Raw genomic sequence first — 20,620 nt, 5'->3', positions numbered from 1 at the left:
TTTTTCTAAGGCAATTTTTTTCTGGTAGTGTGATGGTACCCTCCCCCAAAATAGTTGTAAACCTTCCCAGTACCTATAAGAAACTACCCTGAATAGGAGCACCATATCGGTTTAGTAGTTAGCGAGATCCTGTAGTACAAACATATAGACAGACAAACAAACAGACATCATAATACTTAATGATCTAAAAATAAGACAAATTTTCATTTTGAAATATTGGAGCTCTGATAGCTTTTTGGTACGGTAACAGCTTTGAACCATCTATCATCCGGGTTCGAATCCCAGAAGAAAAAAAAATTTGGGGGGATGAAGGGTGACTTTTATTATTTTTTTATGGGAAAATAGGGGGGAGTTTGGTTGAGCACCCACCAGTTTTAATTTTAGTTTTTTAAAAAATTCAAAAACTTGGAAAAGGCAATTTAAAAAGTTTTCATTAGTTCAGTAGTTATCGAATTCTTAATCTACAGACAAAATAACTCTCCATACTTTATACAAGGTTTTAGAAATAATCATATGTAATTCTTGGTGGAATTGAACAGAAAACCTTTCTTACACATTATGGTGCACTAATCCTTAGAACATAGGTGTAAAGCAATTTTATATTAAAATTTAGTTAATAATATTACAAATAAAGTAAGTTTACCTAGAACAAATCTCCTCTAATCTTTTTTTACACATTATATCCACCCTCCTTATAAAATTTTTTTTCAACTTGAGAGGAAAATAACTAAATATAAATGAGAGGAAACAAAAATTATTGTCCATTGTCCCAATGTCCATAGCAGAATAAAAGAATACTAGTGGCTGCGCCCCTAAAACCTCTAGGAATACTTAAGGGAAGCAAAAATAATTTATTTTGAGGGTCATCTTTTTTTGGGAGGGAAAAGATACATTTCCCCCAAAAAATTATAAACTTTCCCTGGATCAATAAGAAGCTTCACATTACCATTTTATATAACAGAATATGTGGATATATTAAAAAAAAGAAAATTTGCTAATAAAATTATGGACCTCATTTATTGGCAAGTTCATTTATATATCCCATAAGAGGGGAGAGATGGATTAAAAGGGGTGTATGGGGGTTATTGTTATTTTAGCCAGCTGATATTATTTCTTTATCAGAGTACATGAAAATATGGACAACATCAAAGTAATAATATATCGATTCATGTATTGCTTATAAATTCAGAAATTGTATAACATAATGATAAAGATAAAGAAACATTTTTTTTATAATAATTGCAGTTTCGAAAATAAAATCAATTTTAGTAAGCATCTTTGTAAAATAAACAAAATCGGATGATATATAATAATCATTTAACTATTTCAATCTATCGAGTACATAAAGATTATGTAGATTTTTTTGCATATTATACAGGACAATTTATTGCATTTTACAGACCTTTTTTTAACCAACTTTAAAAAGTAAAATACATCGCTGTTTAAATTTTTTTGTTAGAAAACATATTAGGATAATTTGTGTTCAAAATAAACACACACCCTCCCCCCTCCCCAAATCTTAATTTAATTATTTTCATTAATTTAAAAATACTATGAAAAATGAAATATGTATAAATCTTTTTTTTTGCATAACTTTTTCAGTGTCTCTCATCAACCACAAAGTATTAAATACATTTAAAATTGAAGAAATATCTAAGTAGGAGAAGCTTAATTATATAGAACAAGTATTGCGTACCTAAACGGAAAAATGATAGAGAAGCTACTATATAACTTGAGTACCACAAAAATTGATTGCCCCCTGTGAGGTTTGAACTCACGGTCCCTAGTTTACAAGACGAGTGCTCTACCATTGAGCTAAATAGACCACTTGTACAAGAAAAAAAATTTAAGATAATACAAATTCATAGTGAATATTAAGTAAATTCTGAAAAATTTGTATCTTTTAAAAACAATAAAATTAGGCAAACGTACGTCAGTAGGGCAGTTACCCTATAAATAGTATTCAATAATATTCATAAGTATCAACGTTCAAAAACGTATTGCTCCTGGTGAAATTCGAACTTATAACCCCGGCATAACAGTGTAGAAGAACCGTGCGCTAACTGATTGCACCACTGGAGCTCTTACATTACAGGTTCAAACTTTTTGTAGTTGTTCGAGATGGTAGTTTCTATGTTGTAATTTTAAAAAAAACTTAAGATAAAATTTTTATAAAAGAATATAAAAAAATTTAAAAGTATAACATTTACAAAAAATTATTTTTTGGCGATGGAAATATCTGACCCCCACCCCAAAATTAGCTCAAAACCATCCAATGTCAATATATATATAACTAGCGGCTACGCCCCTAGAGGCCTCTAGGGGGCACTTGAGGAAGAGAGAGAGTCAAATTTAATAACCCAATTTCTTATTTTAAATTTTTAAAGAAAAGTAAAAAAAAAATTTTTTTGGGGTGGGGGAATTTTTTTTTTTAGGGGGGGGGGGCCTCCCCCCTCATTTTTAATTTTAGTTTAAAAAATTTAAAAAAAAATTTTCTTTTTTTGAGGGGGGGGGGGATTTTTAATTTTTTTGGGGGGTTGGGGGTGTCCCACCCCCAAAAAAATAGTTATAAACCTTCCCAGGACCTATGAGAAGCTACCCTGTTAAGGAGAACCCGATCGGTTCAGCGGTTAGAGAGATCCTTTGGTACAGACACACAGATACACAGACACACAGACATCCTGTTACTTTAGTAAAAGGATTCCTGAGAAGGACAACATTGTCAGTTCAGTGGTTGCTGAGATCTTAAGCTTCAGACAGACAAAATTAAATAAAAATTAAGCCCCGCGGCTGAATTGACGGCTGAGGCTTGTACTAATTTAGCACCTGCGGCTGCGGCTGGGGCTTACAATATCTCAGCCGCGCGGCTGTGTCAAAGCTGCGGCTGAATTTAAAAAATTAAGCTGCGGCTGAGGCTGCGGCTTACAAATATCAAGCCGCGCGGCTGCGGCTGCGGCATAATCATAACTTTGAAGCTGCGGCTGAGGCTTTCTTGAAGCCGCGCGGCTGAGTGCGGCTGCGGCTTCAAATTATTAACAGCCGCGCGGCGGAGTGTGGCTGAGGCTTCCCCAACTATAAGCCGCGCGGCTGATTGCGGCTGAGGCTTAGAGGGGCGTTGGCTGAATGAGGCTTAGTGCGGCTGAGGCTTAATGTGGCTGAATTTGAGTTTTGTGGCTGAGGCTTACAGTGGCTGAGGCTTACAGTGGCTGAATGCGGCTGAGGCTTACAGTGGCTTATGTTTTCTTTAAGCCGCGCGGCTGCGACTAAGGCTGAGGCTTATTGGGTGGCTGAGGAAGCCGCGCGGCTGATTTTGAGGCTTCTCGTAAGCCGCGCGGCTGATGGTGGCTGAGGCTGAGGCTGCGGCTGCGGCTTCCGAACCCTGCCAATGTCAAATTGTGAAAATATATCCATTATTAAATAAATGGGAGGGAGGAGTCATTGGAATGTAAATTACTCTGAAATCCCAAAGTTTTATAACCAAATTATTCATCTTCGTTGGTTAAAAAACAATGGGTGCTTTAGTTTAATTATGATTGGTAAATTCCTAACTTTCAAACAATAACTTTAAACAACAGGAGGGGTAATTTTATTTATAATCATTGGTATAAATATAAATTTATCATCCATTGTCCTATCCTTTATTTTTCTTTTTGTTTTCTAAAATCACAGCGGCTACAAACTAGAGCTTTTCAGCCGTCAAACAGTCGCTTAAAAGCCGCCAAAATACTGTACTACTACCATTTGGCTTATCAATTTGTGTGTTATTATATGTAATGATACGTTATTAAAGTATAAAATGTCAATTTTTGGCTGCTTTTTGACGGGTGGTTGGCTGCTGCGCAGCTGTGCTACAATTTAGCTGTCGGCGGCACTTACCTCCTTCGTCCTCGCTGTCTGAGAGGAAGGTTTCCTGCATACTCTCCGGGGCTAGAACTCGATACTTCTCCTCAACTGTGGTTGTTACGGTCGTTGTTATCACCTAGATAGATAGATAGATAAATAGATAGATGGATAGATAAATAGATAGATGGATAGATAGATAGATAGATTAATATATAGATTAATAGATGGATAGATAGATTAATAGATGGACTGTTGGATAGATTGATTTAAGAAAAATGTAAATAGTTTGTTAATGCAGGAAGGGAAGAAACATTTGGCTGTTTATTACACTAGTCCCCAAAGTTTATGGTAATGTTTTCTCATTCGTTGGCTTGACAATTTTGGGGACTTATTGAATTTTTATTGGTTGATTCTAAATTATTAGTGTCTAAACGTTTTAACCACTAGTTTTACTTTACAGAAGTAGTAATTTTGTGTATTTTAATTGGGGATGTACACAGGGAGTAAGGGAGGGGACAATGGATCGAATATTCAATCTTTAGGAGTCTCAGACTTTGGGGACTGGCTTAAAGGGAATGTGCAAGAATTTAGCAGTTTCTGACTGAGTTTGGGGACTTGCGCAAGAAATGCCGTTACTCGTTTTGTTAGTTTTGAATATATATAGTTTTGCAGACAGAGAGTAGTTTAAATATAAATACACGGCCCCCTTCCCATACTATTATATCCTTTTTAAAAGTAGACGAGAAAGGGAAATGGAGAAGTGAGGTGGGGGAAATAAACAGGATAAAAAGGGGCAGGAAGGCGTGCGGGTCATATAATTGCCCATCTCCAGCTACACGCCTGCCTGCCCCTTTTTTCCGTGTTCACATCACTTGCCCCCAAATCTCTTTTCTCTTTCCCTGTCATTTGGAGAGTAACAGGGAGATATTTCTAGTAATTAATTACAGAATGGTTATGTCAGTCTGTAATACTGGTAATCTAATTTTCAAATGATTGCTTTTTTTTCTTGGAACTTTTTTCTTAGTTTATGGTTTTCTAGATTTAATCAACAATCACTTTACAATTTCAACCATATTTTCGGGATTATTCTGGTTTTCATGGTCTTTCTTCAAAAACTCTTAAATTGAATTAATTGCCCATTGTCCCCTCCCTTACTCCCTGGAATGTACATAAATTTATCGGCCATTGTCTTATCCCTATAGATCCCTTAAATTTGTTGTCTTCAAAAGCATTATAAACAAACAAACCGAATAATCAAGAAAGATAAAGAAGATGTTTATTGGTCAGCAAAATCTTCAAAATAAATCTAATTTTAATAGCTGCAGAAAACAACATTTTTAAAAGCGAAGCTTTTCTATAATTAGGGTCGGTCCGTCCGTCCGTAACGGATAGCTTTTTTCGTTAATTTAGACATGTTAGAATTGTCCTATCGATTTCAAATTTTGCATGGTGATTCCTGTAACCGTTAGGTACGATTTAGAAAGCGTAGCAACTCTATAATCATTACCAGAATGTCCGTACGTCCATTTTACACATGTTGATTTTTTTACATTTTATCAACAAATTTGTATGTGACCTAGTTATCCGATAGGTCTGATTTTTGGTATACTGATTCCTGGGACAACAAAGTACAACATTATAAGCGAAGCAACTCTATAATCAAGTCCTAAAAATGTAAGTATGTCCATAATCATTATCCTGTATCAAGCAGTTTTTCAACAAATTTACTTACAATTTTGCTTTGACTCTTATACATTCGCATTCAGTTATTCATTCTACAAGTGTTAATGTCCGTTTGTCCTACCCTTTCAGAGCTTCGCTTTTATGGATGTTGTCATCCTTGTTTCATATAGAATAGGTCGGCAACAACATTGCAGAAACAAAAATACCCGCAAAACGTTTCGGGCATACATACAGAACAGATGGACATTCCGAATTATAGGGTAGCATAGCTGTTATAAAACATACCTCGTCGGTAACAACTTTCAAAGTTTCCACGACTGAGATGTAGCCCAACTTCTGTGCAATACACAAAGCTGTTTGGCCATTCTGAAAGAAAGAAAATATTTTGAAATTTTTGTAAAATGATCATTTTGCATGGAGCCTTTCCGTCAGTCATTGCTTTCACAAGCGAAAAATAACATTTTGAGGGGGGTAAAATGAGAGGTTTTAAAGAGTTGAAAGGGATAAACACACTTGGACGTTTATGACATGCTGTTATTGCAGTCATCATATGTTTTGTTGACTTCAATAATTTTAAAATAGCAGACTATCATCAAATGCTAGAAGAAAGTCAAAACGACATCAAATACACTGAATTATCCTAATAGCAAGAAGGTTTATTGTCTGTAGCTTACGATTCCAATTACTACAGAACCTATTGAGTTTTCCTTTTTAGGGAAGTTTCACATACGACTTGGGATTGTTTTAGGCTATTTTAGATTTAAATATTGGGATGGTTTTAACCTGTTTTTTTGCCTTTTCTAACCCCTTTGAGTAAATTAAACCCACTTACTATTAACAGAAATTAGTAATGAACAAACTGACCTTAGATTGATGATTCGGGGATGATCCTGCCTCCAGGAGCAAATTAACAATCTGTGAATGTCCCTGCTGGGCGGCCTGGTGCAGCGGCGTGTAGCCCAGCTCGTTCTGCACATCCACCCGCACCGCGCCGCCCTCGCCGCTCAACAGGTAGCGCACCATGCCGAGCTGACCGAAGTGGCTGGCCACGTGCAGCGGCGTGTACCCGGATTTGGTCTCCGCATCGGTTTCCGCACCCGACGTCACCTAGGGATTAACAGTTGTATTAATTTTTAGAGATAGAGAGAGAAAGATAGATAAGTAGTAATAGATAGATAGAGTTAGAGATAGATAGATATATAGATAGATAGATAGAGTTAGAGATAAATAGAGAGAGAAAAAAAAGAGGGAGATAGAGAATGGACTGAAGATGATTTTTCCCCCAAAACTTATCTAAACTCATTCTGTAATTGTTTGAGAGGAGAGGGGTGGAAGGTTTGATCAGGGTTGGCTTTTAAGGATTTTAGTATTAAGGACGATTGACCGCGGATACAGAAATGAGAAAAAAAGAATCTGGTCTCCACGAGCCATTTTTTATATAAAATCATACATGAATTTAATTCACGGTTCACAACCGTTTTTAATCCAGAGGAAAATAGACGGATTCTGACCCACAAAGGAAAACATATTAAAGTTTTAAATATATTTAAAAGCCTAAACAAACTTTTTAAAAGTTTTGAATAAATTCATGTTATAAGATGCAACTTTGGAAAAACTTCTCAAAAAGTTTTTAGCCAAGAATTTCAAATTTCTAAAATTTCATATACATGCAATGAAAAGTAAAATAAAGGAGCGACATAAAATAGATTAATTATAGATAGACATATAAGATACTATAGATAGAGGAACAAATAGATAGATAGATAGATGAACAAATAGATAGACAGATGAACAAATAGATAATTAAATAGATGGACAGATGAAGAAATAAATATACAGATGAACAAAGTTAGATAAACAAATTGATAGATAAATGAACAAATAGATAGACGGATGAACAAATAGATAGACAGATGAACAAATAGATAGACAGATGAACAAATAGATAGACGGATGAACAAATAGATAGACAGATGAACAAATAGATAGACAGATGAACAAATAGATAGACGGATGAACAAATAGATAGACAGATGAACAATTGATAGATAAATGAACAAAAGATAGACACAAGAACTGATAGATAGACAGATGCACAACTTGATAGACAGATGAACAAACAGACAGATATACAAACAATAGACAGATGAACAAATAGATAGAAAGATGAACAAATATATAGATAGATGTACTAGATAGATAGATGAACAATAGATAGACAGATGAACAATTTGATAGACAGATAAACAAAAAGATAGACAGATGAAAAAAAATAATAAGACAGATGAACAAATATATAGACAGATAAACAAATTGATAGACAGATATACAAACGATAGACAGATAAACAAATAGATAGACTTATTAACTAATAGATAGACAGATGAACTGATAGCCAGATAATCAAATAGATAGACAGATGAACAATTAGATAGATAAATGAACAAACGATAGACAGATAACCAAATAGATAGAGAGATGAACAAATAGATAGACAGATGAGCAAGTAGATAAACAGATGAACTATTAAATAGACAGAGAAAATAGATAGACAAACAAACAATTATATAGATAGATGAACAAAAAGATAGATATTTAGATGAACAAATAGATAGACTTACGAACAAATATATAGATAGATGTACAACTAGATAGATAGATGGACAAATAGATAGACAGATGAACAAATAAATAGACAGATAAACAAACAGATAAACAGATAACCTTACCAATAGTTTAGCCACGTCTACTTTATCATATAGATAGACAGATGGACAAATAGATAGACAGATGAACAATTTGATAGACAGATAAACAAATAGATAGACAAATAATCAAATAGATAGACAAATGAACTTACCAATAGTTTAGCGACGTCTACTTTATCCTCCTGAGCACATAGATGCATGGGAGTCAAACCATTCTTCGCCTTGATATTTACGTCGGCGTTAGCCTTTACCAACAAATCAACCATATCGCCGTGGCCCTCCTAACATTTTGATACTTGTTTTTTGGTCATTTTTTATAGTAATGTTACCCATGTGGTTTCCTCAGCTTCTATTATAGATAAACAGCTGATTTTTCCCCCTATATATGATTTCGTGATTTTTATGATTTATTGTATTTTCTTTTTCTTTTTCGTAACTATCTATAATACAAAGTAGAACGATGTCTGTCTGTCTGTTTGTTTGTCTGTCTGTTTGTCTGTTTGTTTGTAGCGAAGGATCTCGCTAACCGCTGAACCGATCGGGTTCTCCTTAACAGGGTAGACTCTCATATGTCCCGGGAAGGTTTATAACTATTTTGGGGGAGGGTACCACCACCCTCCCTAGAGAAATTAAATTTTTTTTTAATTTCTCAATTTTAGAAAGAGAGTTTAACGAAAAACAAACGTCAAACGTAAAAATTTTTTTTTTACTTTTTCTTTTAAAATCTAAAATAAGAAATTGAATAATTAAATTCGACTCTCTCCTCCTCAAATGCCCCTAGAGGCCTCTAGGGGCGTAGCCGCTAGTAGCTCTATAAATTACTTAATCCGTTTGTAAATCCTTGATTTTTTTTGTGCTAGGCTACTTATAAATGTTGTCATTCTTCCTATAAATATGCTTCTAATTAACTCACTTTCTCATTCCGTCTGTCTGTCCGCTTTTCTGTAACGCTACAGAGGAAATTTGATTTACTGCTTTTATTTAAGATATGCTTCTTAATTGTTTTATGAAGATTCCTTTGACAATTAATGATCTATTCTATAAAGTTCTAAATCATATATCAAGATTTTTATTTCGGTAATTTACTTCGCTGCCATTTAAGATAAACTCCTTAATATTTGGCCAATGAGCATCTTCTCTTCTCTACTACTTTTTCCATGTCCGTCAATGCCCTAGTAGCCCTGGGATCTGAAGGGATATGATATTGGCTGATAAATTTATGTACATCCCGAATAATGATAAACAAAATTACCCCATCTGTAGAATACAATTAAATTGAAAAGTTTGGACAATCAACTTAATGAACCAACCAATAAAACTTTATTCAGCAAATGACGTAAAGACAAGTATCGTCCCTGTGAAGCGAGGTGAATGGGGGCGAAGCCAGCTTTTGATTCAGAGTCAACCTTGGCTCCATATTCCAATAGTTTCCTGAAGAAAAAAAAATATTTTTAGCAAAGTTAAAATTTCCAGATAATAATTCATCCTTATAATAAATTAACAGGATCTGTGTCTGTCTTAACCAAAGGATCTCAATAACTGCTGAAACGATATGGCACTCATTACAATGTAACTCTACACTTTTTAGAAAAGCCTCATATTGAGTCTAAGCATATTTTAAGCTATTTTACACAAGAAAACGCAGGTTAGATCCAACACTACAAGAAAAATTGATTTCTTCACTCAAAAACTCTTAATTGAAGGCTTTTTTACTTGGGAAGGGGGGTTACTTATTCCCTCCCGACAGGGCCACCACATACCTTGCAATATCCAGCTGATTCTTGCGCGCAGAGATATGGAGGGGAGTGTAGCCGTTCTTAGCCGCAGCGTGGGGGGATGCTCCCCGCTCCAGCATCAGCATGGCCAGCGCCGTGTTATCGTAGTGGACTGCCACGTGCAGCGGCGTCACTCCGTTCTTGCCCACCGCGTCCACGGTCGACTCTTTGCTCAACAGCTGTTTGGCAACCTAGGATAGATAGATAGTAAGATATTCAGAAAATAATACCCAAACATCAAATCATACTTCATTTTCAGTATTATCGTGAAGGGAATGGGTTTGATCTCTAATTTTTTTAATTTTTAGCCTATAACTAACCTTTTTGAAAATATTTGTAAAACTAGAAAAAATACATTTTCAAAAATTATGAATAAGCCCCCAACCTTTTTTAGGCTCTAGTCTGCATGTATGCAATAGTTTAGTGTAAGCTTTTATGCGCGTTTTCTTATTCGTTGGCTCAATAACTTTGGGGACTTTTATTGAATTGTGATTTGTGTGATTATAAAGTTCAGTGTCCAACTGTTTCAATGATTCTACAGAAAGGGTAATTTTGTGTTTCATCATATTAACGGCCATTGTCTTATCCCTTTAGATCCCTGAATTTATCTCACATTGCCACTTTCCTCCCTGATAAAAACCGTACCTTGACATTGCCGTATTTAGCGGCCAAGTGGAGGGGCGTGAATCCTTTCTTGGTAGCCGCTGAGATGCTGGCGCCGTGCTCCAGCAGGATGCCCGCCACCTCGTCCTGTCCCTCCTTGGCGGCAATGTGGAGGGCGGTGTACAGGTCCTTGGTCACGCTGTCAACCTAGATAGATAGATAGTGAAATAGGTAATAAGATAGTATACAGATAATGATATATTAAAAATTCGCAAGCAATTTTTCGAAAAACCCTCGAATCGTTAAACATATTCAGCAGCATATTTAAAAAAGAACTAGTTTATTAAAAATTCAGAATATTGTACATATTTGTACATGAAACAATTTTAAATGCAAAATAAACTTAATATTTAAGTTATGTATAGGTAGTACGATTAATATCATTATTAATAAAAGTAGATTAGGATAGACGAATAGATAATATAATAAAAAATGGTATTAATTTTATGATTTTTATCATAATATTCATGGAAAATTGTCTGTAATACGATGCTATGCATGATTTTTTAGAATGGCTGAGAACCGGTTCGAATCCAACGGATATTAATCGAAGCCATACTGGACAAAATAATATTACCTTTGCCCCGCTTTGCAGGAGTAGAACAACAATATCAACATTTCCAAGTCTGCTAGCAATATGAAGGGGTGTCTGTTCTTCCTATAATAGATAGATAGATAAAAAGATAAATAGATAAATAAATAATTAGATAGATAGTTAACTATATAGATACATGGATAGATATATAATAGATATATGGATGGATAGATATTCAGATAGATGGGTAGTAAGATAGATATATATGTAGATAGACAAGTCTGCTAACAATATGAAGGGGTGTCTGTTCTTCCTATAATAGATAGATAGATAATTAGATAGATAGATAAATAGATGGATAATCAGATAATAAGATAGATTGATACTACAATAGATAGATGGACTAGTCTGCTGGCAATATAAAGGAGCGTCTGTTCTTCCTATAATAGATAAATGGATGGATAGATAGATAGATAATAGATAAATAGATGGATAGATATTCAGATATATATGTATATAAGTAAGTAGATGTATGGATAAATAAATAGCTTGATAGATATTACTGGTAGTAAAATGAAAAAGTATTAATTCTTTCGTAAAACATCTTTCTGATTTTCAGGGAAGCTTAACAGAGTCTCCGGGATTGCTTTAGGATTGTAGAATTAAGTCTTAGATTTAGGGTACAGCTGCTAACAAACAGTAAAATGTAATACTTTTGTTTTAAACCAAAAAAATTTAATTTTAACATTGTTATTAACCATAAATTTTTTACATACATTATATATGTATGAAAAATTGTTTCTTAACAAGGAAAACTATGTATAAAAATAGCGTAGCAATATAGACCAGTAAAATGTTATAGAAATAACGATGAAAACCTCATAAAACGAATTTAAGCTTGAATTTTAAAAAGTCAATAAAATGCACAGCAACCGAAAGCGTGTTTGTAATAGTCTTATCTCAGAAAGCATAGTGAGCAATGTACTTTTTAAACAAGACATGAAGATGTTGTTGTAAACAGAGATCTTAAGGGATAAGACAATGGACGTTGAATTGGTAATAAGTACTTTACCCCTTTGTAGTTTATTAGTGAAAAATTTAAAACCAAGCAATGAAGATTCATTAAAAGCACCCAAAGTTTTTGAGCCAACGAATGGGTGAACGTGTTTATAAAACTTTGGGTAACTATTTCATTTACCTTCCAGCGTTATGACGTGACGGATATACCAACATAGCCAAGTTATAGAGTAGCTACATACAACTAAAAATCCTAATAGTAAAATGGCATAAAAAATGAGCTTAACTCACGCAACAAAGTTTATTAACATACACATAAAAACTCAGGTTTGGCCTAATTATTAACATTTTCCTTATATTTTGTTCTTAGGTAATTTATAACTTACTTTGTCCGTCTGTGAGTGGTTTTAACAATGATGTTTGATTTTTTCAGCTGCTATTAAAGATAGATGGCAGAAATTTTTGTGATGATTCCTGTGACAAATCATTTTATATTACTTTGTCCGACCTACTCGTTCCTATAACTGGTTCCTAGGGTTTAAACCCTTATTCCGACATTACTTAGATTAGAAAGTTTTAATGTTGGAGAGAGGGGGGGGGGGTCTGGAATCATGATTGGGTGAAACAAAGTAATAATGTCTAGAGTTTTTTCAATTTTTTATGCAGTCCAAATTTTGCCTATTAATCTTTTAATAAATATGTTTTAACAAAAACGATAAAATATATTTTGCCTTGTAATTTATTTTTTACTTTAAAATTCAGTTTTTCCTAAGGTGCAATATTTGTGCTAGGAATTTTTGCATAATAATGTAAAAAAAAACAAAGTAAAACTAGGACAATTATGAACATAAGTAGCGCAGCAATAACAAGCTTACTACTATTTTATAAAACATATTGAATTACGGGACATATTCAGTAAATGTGACAATTGTAACAGAAGCAACTTATTTTACTGACAATAGAACAGACGGACGTACAGACATACCCACTTTATATAGTAGCTTCGCTACTAATAAAAAGAGGAAGGTGTTCCTTACTATGGCTTCATTTCCCATATTTTAGGAAAAAGCATAGCTCTTCTACGTTTAGGTTTTATCCGTACGACTGTCAGTGCGTCCTTTATCAAATTTATAAAAAGAATTATTTGATTTTGAGATGGTGAATCCTGGAACAATTAGGAATAATGCTCTAAGCGTAATATCTCTTTAATTACGTATTAAAATGTAGATAATTTATTAATCGTTAATGTTTTTATTTGAAAAGCTTCGCTTTTATGGATGTTGTCATCCTTGTTTAAAGATAAATATTCCATACAAAAGATTTGATCAAGTAAGGGAAAGGACACTAGAATTTAAATACTACATACTAGTTAGTAGTCCTACCTTTAACATTTAAAAGCTACTATAGTCAAAATTGTGTGCCAAATATCCTAGTCCAATAACTATCTTATCTGGAAAAATCTTTCACAATATTTTTTTCTTTAATCTTTAATAATATTAAAATATTCATTTTAACATAGAAAAATCAATACATATGAATAAAATTAATTCACCTCCTCTCCTCTCTTTGAATAGAGTTATTAGCATGGACCTTAAGGGAAAAGACAATTGAAAATAAATATAGATAAAGAAAGGGAGAAAGAAGGTAATAAAAAGAAAAAAAGAGATAGAGAGAGTAGAATGAAAAATATAAAGAGAGGTAGAAAGAAAGAGTGGGAGAGAAATATAAAAAGAGAGAGAGTGAGAGTGAGAGAGAGAGAGAGAGAGAGAGAGAGAGAGAGAGAGAGAGAGAGAGAGAGAGAGAGAGAGAGAGAGAGAGAGAGAGAGAGGGGTTGGGGGGTGATTAGATTTATCTTCCAATGTCCTATCCCTAAATCAAAGGAATAATCATGGATTCACTTTCAAAGTTTTGAATGTAAGCGGAATACATATTCTTTCAGCTAGGGCAGTTTTAAAATTTGCTCACTTGAAAATGGCGACAATCCAAATCATAATGATGCCTGTCTGTCTCAGAAAAGACCTCGTAAATGGATATACCTGTCTATAAAAAGGTTTTAGGAAATGTAGTAATGATTCAGGGCAAGTTTAAGGCTATTTGGGTTTTATAATTCGAACAATAAAAAGTAAAAATATTTGATTTAAGTCGATCGACTGAAAGTCCCTAGTTGCCAAAGATCTAAAGGGATAAGACAAGAAAAAATTATGTACATCCCCAATCATAATAAGAAAATTTGACCCTTTTGTAGGTTACACTTAGTGGCTGAAACGTTTGGACACTAAACTTATTTAACCAACCAATCAAAATTCAATAAAAGTCCCCAAAGTTGTTGAGCCTACGAATAAGAAAACATTACTATAAAAAATTGAGGACTAGAGAAATAAACACTCCAATGTCCACTCCCTCACTGCCTAGTTGTTCATGAAGTGAATATACTACTAAAAATGCAGTTAAAAAATGCGCTAAATTTAAGATTAGCTAGCTTATTCCATTTCTGCAATATTCAGAGAAAGTTTTTGAATAATATATTTCAGTTCCTTCCATCCAAATAAATGAAAATATTAATTGAAGATAAAATGATAAAAAAAAATTCCGAAACAACTGACAAAATTGCAATTTATTGTATTTATTTTAATATTTTAGATAAGTCACGAAATATTACAATCATGGACGGACAGACAGACATACATCTCATTGTTACAGAAAAGTTACGCTACCTCATAAAAGATATATTTTAAAGCTAGCTTTTCCTCGAATCAAGGCGAAAAAATTCCCGCATTAGAAATTAATTTGACGTTGCCTTGGTTACACTTTACTTCAAACATTGGAGGCGAGTTTTAAGAAGTTAAAATTAGAAAGTTTGACAGTAGACTTTCTGTCTAAGCTAGCCTAATACTCTGCTCTTATATTTGACTGTCACAGTAAGTTGTAAAAATCAATAACAACCTTTCCTATAGAAATACAAACTCAATTGTACTTAAAGATCTAAAGGAATAAGACAATGGTCTATAAATTAATGTAAATCCCCATTGTTGATACACAAAATTAAACCTTCTTTAAATTTCAGTTAGTGGTTAAAATGTTTGGCTTCTCAACTTAATGAACCAATTTATCAAAATTTTAAAAAAATCTCCAAAAGTTTTTGAATTATAAAACTTTGAGGACTAGTGTAATAAACAGCCAAATGTCCCCTCCATCCTTGATTATACTTAAGGACGTACTGTCATATAAAAGTGGTGTGTCATCGCTGCCGCATATTGGCCTTAACAGCAAAGTCTTTCATAGTTGCCATAAAGAGTCCCTGAGCAATTTGTGCATTATTAATAACTAGCGGCTATGCCCCTAGAAGCCTCTAGGGGACCTTAAAGTAGGAGGGGGAACAGTCGACCTCATCCCATTTTAAATTTGAGTTTCAAAAGAGTAAAAAAATATTTTTTGGGGGGGAGGGGGGTGAAGACACCCTCCCCAAAAATAGTTTAAAACCTTCACAGGGCCTATAAGAAGAACAATATTAGTTAAACGGTTAGCAAGATCCTTCAGGACAGACCAAAATGCTTACTTCTTTATATAATAGGATTTATTGTTCTTAGAACTAAAAGACCAATTTTTTCATTATTTAAGATAATCTACTATCAGGTTTTAGGCTATTTTCAGGGATCAATATTGCCTTATTTTTACTGCTGCGCGTGTTAATTTACTTACCCTGGCTTTGGCGTCGACCTTGGCGCCATTTCTGAGCAGAATTCTGATGATGTCTGTCTGATTTGCTCTGGCTGCCAAGTGCAGAGGAGTTTCACCACGTACAGTTGCCTCGTCAGGGCTTGCCTAGATAGATAGATAGATAGTTAGATGGATAGATAGATAAAGATACAAGTTTGATAGCTAGATAATTAGATAAATTAGTGGATAGAAATATTTGCTAAAATAAATGGATAGACAGATGAATAAACAAATGGATAAATATAGAGAAAATCATAAACGAATATTGTAATGTGTCAAACGTCTTTTTCAGTCGAAATATCTGATAACGACAGATAGATTGATAGATGAATTGTTAGATAGTTAAATTGATAGATAGATAGATGAAAGGATAGGTGGAAAGCTTGATTGATAGACTGAAATATTTGCAAAAATAGACAAATAAATAGCTAGATAGAATAATGGATAAACTGATGTACAAATATGAAAGACAGACAGATAAATTTGTAATCATAAAATAATATGGTATTGTGTCAAACGCCTTTTTTCAGTCAAAATATCTTTATTAAATTGACACATAGACAAATAGATAGAAAAGTAGGTAAATATAATTGTGAATGAATAAATAGATAGATAGAAACTTCGATTTGTTTATAGATTAACATGAATAGATAAATAAATAGATACATAGATAGATAGATAAACTTACTTGATGTTGAATCAGGAAAATGACAATATTCATGCATCCCATGAAGGAGGCGACATGGAGGGGGGTCAGCCCCGACTCTGTTGTGGCCTCAATGCTAGCCCCATACTTTAGCAGCAGCTCAACCACCTGAAAACAACAGTAAACTGTAACACATGACAATGATTTTAAATATGAAAAAGGAGGACGAAAAAACCATCCGAAGAGTTTACTTAAGAATAAAACAGCATAAAACCTACCCTTAAGCTAAATAACCTTCACCTAAAACAATAACCTAATAGAATACTGCTTAACATGATAAAAGAATATTTTGTATATAAACATATTTTCTTTTGTATAATAATTTTATTATGCTATTATTACTCGAGTCATTTGGCCCAATATATTTTCCTTACTCAACTCTCAGAAAAGGGGGATTTCCCCCCTTCTTGCTACTAAGACCTAGTTAAAAAATAAAATAGTCTAAAACCATGTCCTGATTTATGCTTCCCTAAAAGGTTGATTGTAAGTTTTACAAGTACCCAAAGTCTTCACAAACACGTTTTCTCATTCGTTGAATTAAAAACTTCGGGTGCTATCAAAAAGACTTTATTTATTAACATCACTACCTACCAAACTGTAAATGCTATTGAGTTGCATGTGTAATATGTCAAGGCATTCCCCATATTTTTACGCGACTATTTACTTAAGAAACTCTTCATATATTGTAAATGTACTCGCCAACTTATATATCAATCCTACGCCCTTAATTATACAAAAATATTCAAAATAATTGCCAAATATATCAATCTACCACAAAAATAATATAACATTATTTTCTTATTTTTTTTTCTAACATACAATGTTAATATATATGTAATTATATCCTAATATATAAAATAGTAAGATCTAGCTACCCAATAACCGATTGATTTTTCCGATTTGGAAAAGCTTCATATAGGTCCCTGGATGTTTTTTTCTTTCTTTTTGTCGGCTTGGGCTATGGGAAAGTTTTGTGCTATTTTTCTATCCGTTTTCTCACCCCTTCGAAAACAGAGCCCCCTGTATGTATGATAATGAAGTTCCCCTTTTGTGGAATAAAAGTTATTGGTGGAAAAGTTTGTACCACCGTTTAAGATCTAACAAAAGTCCCCACATTGGAAAGCAAAGAATGAGAGAATGTGTTTATAAAAATTTTTGGGTACCAACATCCCCTTCTCGCCCTGGTAACATATTTCACTTACCTTTATCCTGTTCTTCTTGCAGGCAATGTGCAGGGGTGTGAACCCATTCAGGGCGCGACTATTCGGGTCCGCCTTCCGGTCGAGCAGCAGCTTGGCGACGCGCGCGTGGCCACAGTGCGCGGCTACGTGGAGCGCGGTCAGATAGTCGACAGTGACCTCGTCAACGGGAGCCTTGTGGTGGAGTAGGACACGAGCGGCATCAACGTGATCACCCTGAAAAAAATATATATCATAAAATAAAAGTAACATGATGTCTGTCTGTCTCTCTGTCCGAGTATGTGTAGCTCAAGATCTCACTATCTGCGGACCGTTATGATTCTCCTTTACAACAAAGCTACTTATAAGTCCAGGGAAAGTTTATAGCTATTATGGGCTAGGGTAAACCCTCCCCCATCTCTCCCACAAGTGCCACTAAAAGGCCTCTAGGGGCTTAGATTCTAGTTTTATTTATCTTACTACGGTAAAAATCTAATTACGTTTGAGGTTAATTTTATGTTACTTAAACTTAACTTTATGACAAACTTTCTAAAACCAAAAAAATTGCCTAAACCTATGAAAGCATTTTGCTTAGGATTTTTAACTTTTAAGTCTTATGTTTACATTTTTTGGTTATGAATGAAAATATCAAACATGAAAACCACATCTTAATATGTTTGCTTATAAGATTGCTTTTTGTTTATTTTTTAGGGGGATCTGTAAGGATCGGTTAATAGCATATAATTAATCCTCCATCATTAAATATTTTTTTGAAATTATTATCATGAGTTTAATTCATATATTTGCAGGGATCTTAAGGGATAAGACAATAGACTTTTAATTGATGTAAACAACAATTATTTACAAAAAACAAAATTTCACTTTCTGTAGATTAAAGTTAACAGTGGAAATGTTTGAACACTGAAAGGTAGTACACACCAATTATAAATTAATAAAAAGTGCCCAAAGTTCTCATGACCGCGTAGGAGAGGTACTATTTAAAAACTTTGGGTACCAATATATTTAAAAATTAAATTAATGCCCCCTTCCATCCTGTATATTGGCATAACAGACATGATCAAATATTTAAATTGGCAAAAAGGTAAAAAAAAGAAGGCAGTTACAGAGACATACAACATTGATAATGATTGAAAACACTATAAAAAACTTGTTTTCTCTTTCCTTCGCTAGACAAATAAAAATTTATTTTTAGCTCAATATCAAGTTTACGTCAATAAAAGAGAGAAAAAAGTTGGTTTATTGTCTATTCTTTATAATTTTTAGAACATTTTTTTTTATACAGAAAAGCTACGTCATATCTTGACATTAACTTTTCCAACAAATATTTGGGAAGATTTTTGTTTTCCCCATTATTCCGATTTAAAACATACCATTTTGCTTCTCGATAAGTTTTGAAACTCTACAGCTGCTAATGTTCGTTTGTCCTTTTATCTGATTTTAGAGCTTCGCTTTTATGCATTGTGTTATTCGCGTTTTTTTAAAAACCATTTACTGCAAACATTCAATACTACCCGAGACTCAATAAACGCTTTCCTCGCCCAAAATATGCACCCCGCCATTTTTCTTACTGTACCTGTGAGGCCATATGGAGTGGCGCCAGTCCATTCTTGGTCTTGGCGGAGATGGGCGCCCCGCGCTGCAACATCATCTCTACGACATTGTCGTGGCCTGAGCGGGCGGCACAGTGCAGCGGCGTGAGCCCGTCCCGAGTTCGGGACTCGAGATTGGCGCCGCGGTCCAACAGCAGCGTTACAAGGTTGACTTTGCCCCACTTGGCGGCGACGTGCAGCGGTGTTATGTTGTGCTGAAATAGAAAAAAAACATATCAAATGTACTAATAGAGTGTTTATTTGTCTGTCTGTGTCTGTGTGTCCATTTACACTAGACCACAAAAGTCAAGTACATTATATCCATTTCTAATGCAACAAATTAAGGTTATTTTAATGCTGAAAAAGTTAAAAATATAATACCTAATATATGGGGAAAAGAAATGCAATTTTACAAATTAGGTTTTTACAGAGGGTCGTTCAAAATCAGTCGGTCGGACTAGAGGAGCAAGAAAAAAATATTTACCTTGGCTGAATAGTTGACATCAGCGCCGCGCTGCAACAGAACCTGGGCAATGTTCTCGTTACCGTAGTGGGCCGAGATGTGCAGCGGCGTGAACCCGCTCTTGCTCGTCACATCGGGGTTGTGGTCGTTCTGCAGCAACAACGCGGCCGCCTTTGTGTCGTCCTTCTTGGCGGCGATATGCAAGGCGGGAAGGCGCACCTAAACAGTAAAAATGTAATGTTAGGTAAAATGGGAATACACATTCTATTTATTCTGTTCGGAATAGATAACAAGCCATAATAAAAATAGACAAAGCAAAAAGCAGTTAAGAAATAGTCATAATGCCTTATAGTTGGGGGAATCTTCTTAAGAAAATTCATATCTTCATCTTTCTTAACCGCTGAGAAAATATGTTGATATATACGGACAAACGGATGGACAGACAGACAAATGATAAAAGTAGCTTTACTAAAAAATACAGTTAAACATGAAAGGCAACATCCATAAGTAGCGAAGCATAAAATATCATGATAAGGACAAACGGACAACTGAGTTATTAAGCATATGTTCAGTTCTCTTAACAAAGAAAAGAAAGAGAAATAATATAAGAAACCCAAAGAAAATTAAGAAACGTCGTTTAAAGCATTACAGACAGACAAAGGGATAAAATAATATATATACAAGATGCACATAAGTTGGGAATCTTCACTGAAAATATCATC

The 20,620-nt window shown here is 34.2% G+C and overlaps 1 protein-coding gene across 16 annotated transcripts in view; it reads right to left on the bottom strand.

Moving 5' to 3' along the window:
* LOC145323761 (uncharacterized) overlaps nucleotides 1–20,620 on the bottom strand; it is a 180,757-nt gene that overhangs the window by 105,131 nt on the left and 55,006 nt on the right. For 14 of the 16 annotated variants that reach the window (XM_080166277.1, XM_080166278.1, XM_080166269.1 and 11 more), the window contains 13 exons: nucleotides 19,920–20,117; nucleotides 19,420–19,650; nucleotides 17,850–18,062; nucleotides 16,630–16,755; nucleotides 15,924–16,046; nucleotides 11,250–11,330; nucleotides 10,655–10,819; nucleotides 9,995–10,200; nucleotides 9,592–9,665; nucleotides 8,387–8,517; nucleotides 6,391–6,633; nucleotides 5,812–5,892; nucleotides 3,877–3,979 (listed from right to left, as the gene is read on the bottom strand). In XM_080166277.1, coding sequence (XP_080022403.1) covers nucleotides 3,877–3,979; nucleotides 5,812–5,892; nucleotides 6,391–6,633; nucleotides 8,387–8,517; nucleotides 9,592–9,665; nucleotides 9,995–10,200; nucleotides 10,655–10,819; nucleotides 11,250–11,330; nucleotides 15,924–16,046; nucleotides 16,630–16,755; nucleotides 17,850–18,062; nucleotides 19,420–19,650; nucleotides 19,920–20,117 — 1,975 coding nt within the window. Of the gene's footprint in view, nucleotides 1–3,876; nucleotides 3,980–5,811; nucleotides 5,893–6,390; nucleotides 6,634–8,255; nucleotides 8,277–8,386; nucleotides 8,518–9,591; nucleotides 9,666–9,994; nucleotides 10,201–10,654; nucleotides 10,820–11,249; nucleotides 11,331–15,923; nucleotides 16,047–16,629; nucleotides 16,756–17,849; nucleotides 18,063–19,419; nucleotides 19,651–19,919; nucleotides 20,118–20,620 lie in introns of those variants that run through there. The other 2 variants (XM_080166279.1, XM_080166280.1) reach the window with 1 other exon arrangement.

This window comes from Acartia tonsa, chromosome 7, assembly GCF_053477335.1.
Source record: "Acartia tonsa isolate MP-2025a chromosome 7, ASM5347733v1, whole genome shotgun sequence".
Taxonomy (NCBI): Eukaryota; Metazoa; Arthropoda; class Copepoda; order Calanoida; family Acartiidae; genus Acartia; species Acartia tonsa.
Note: the sequence above shows the minus strand (reverse complement) of the source record. Positions and strands in the feature narration are given on the sequence as shown.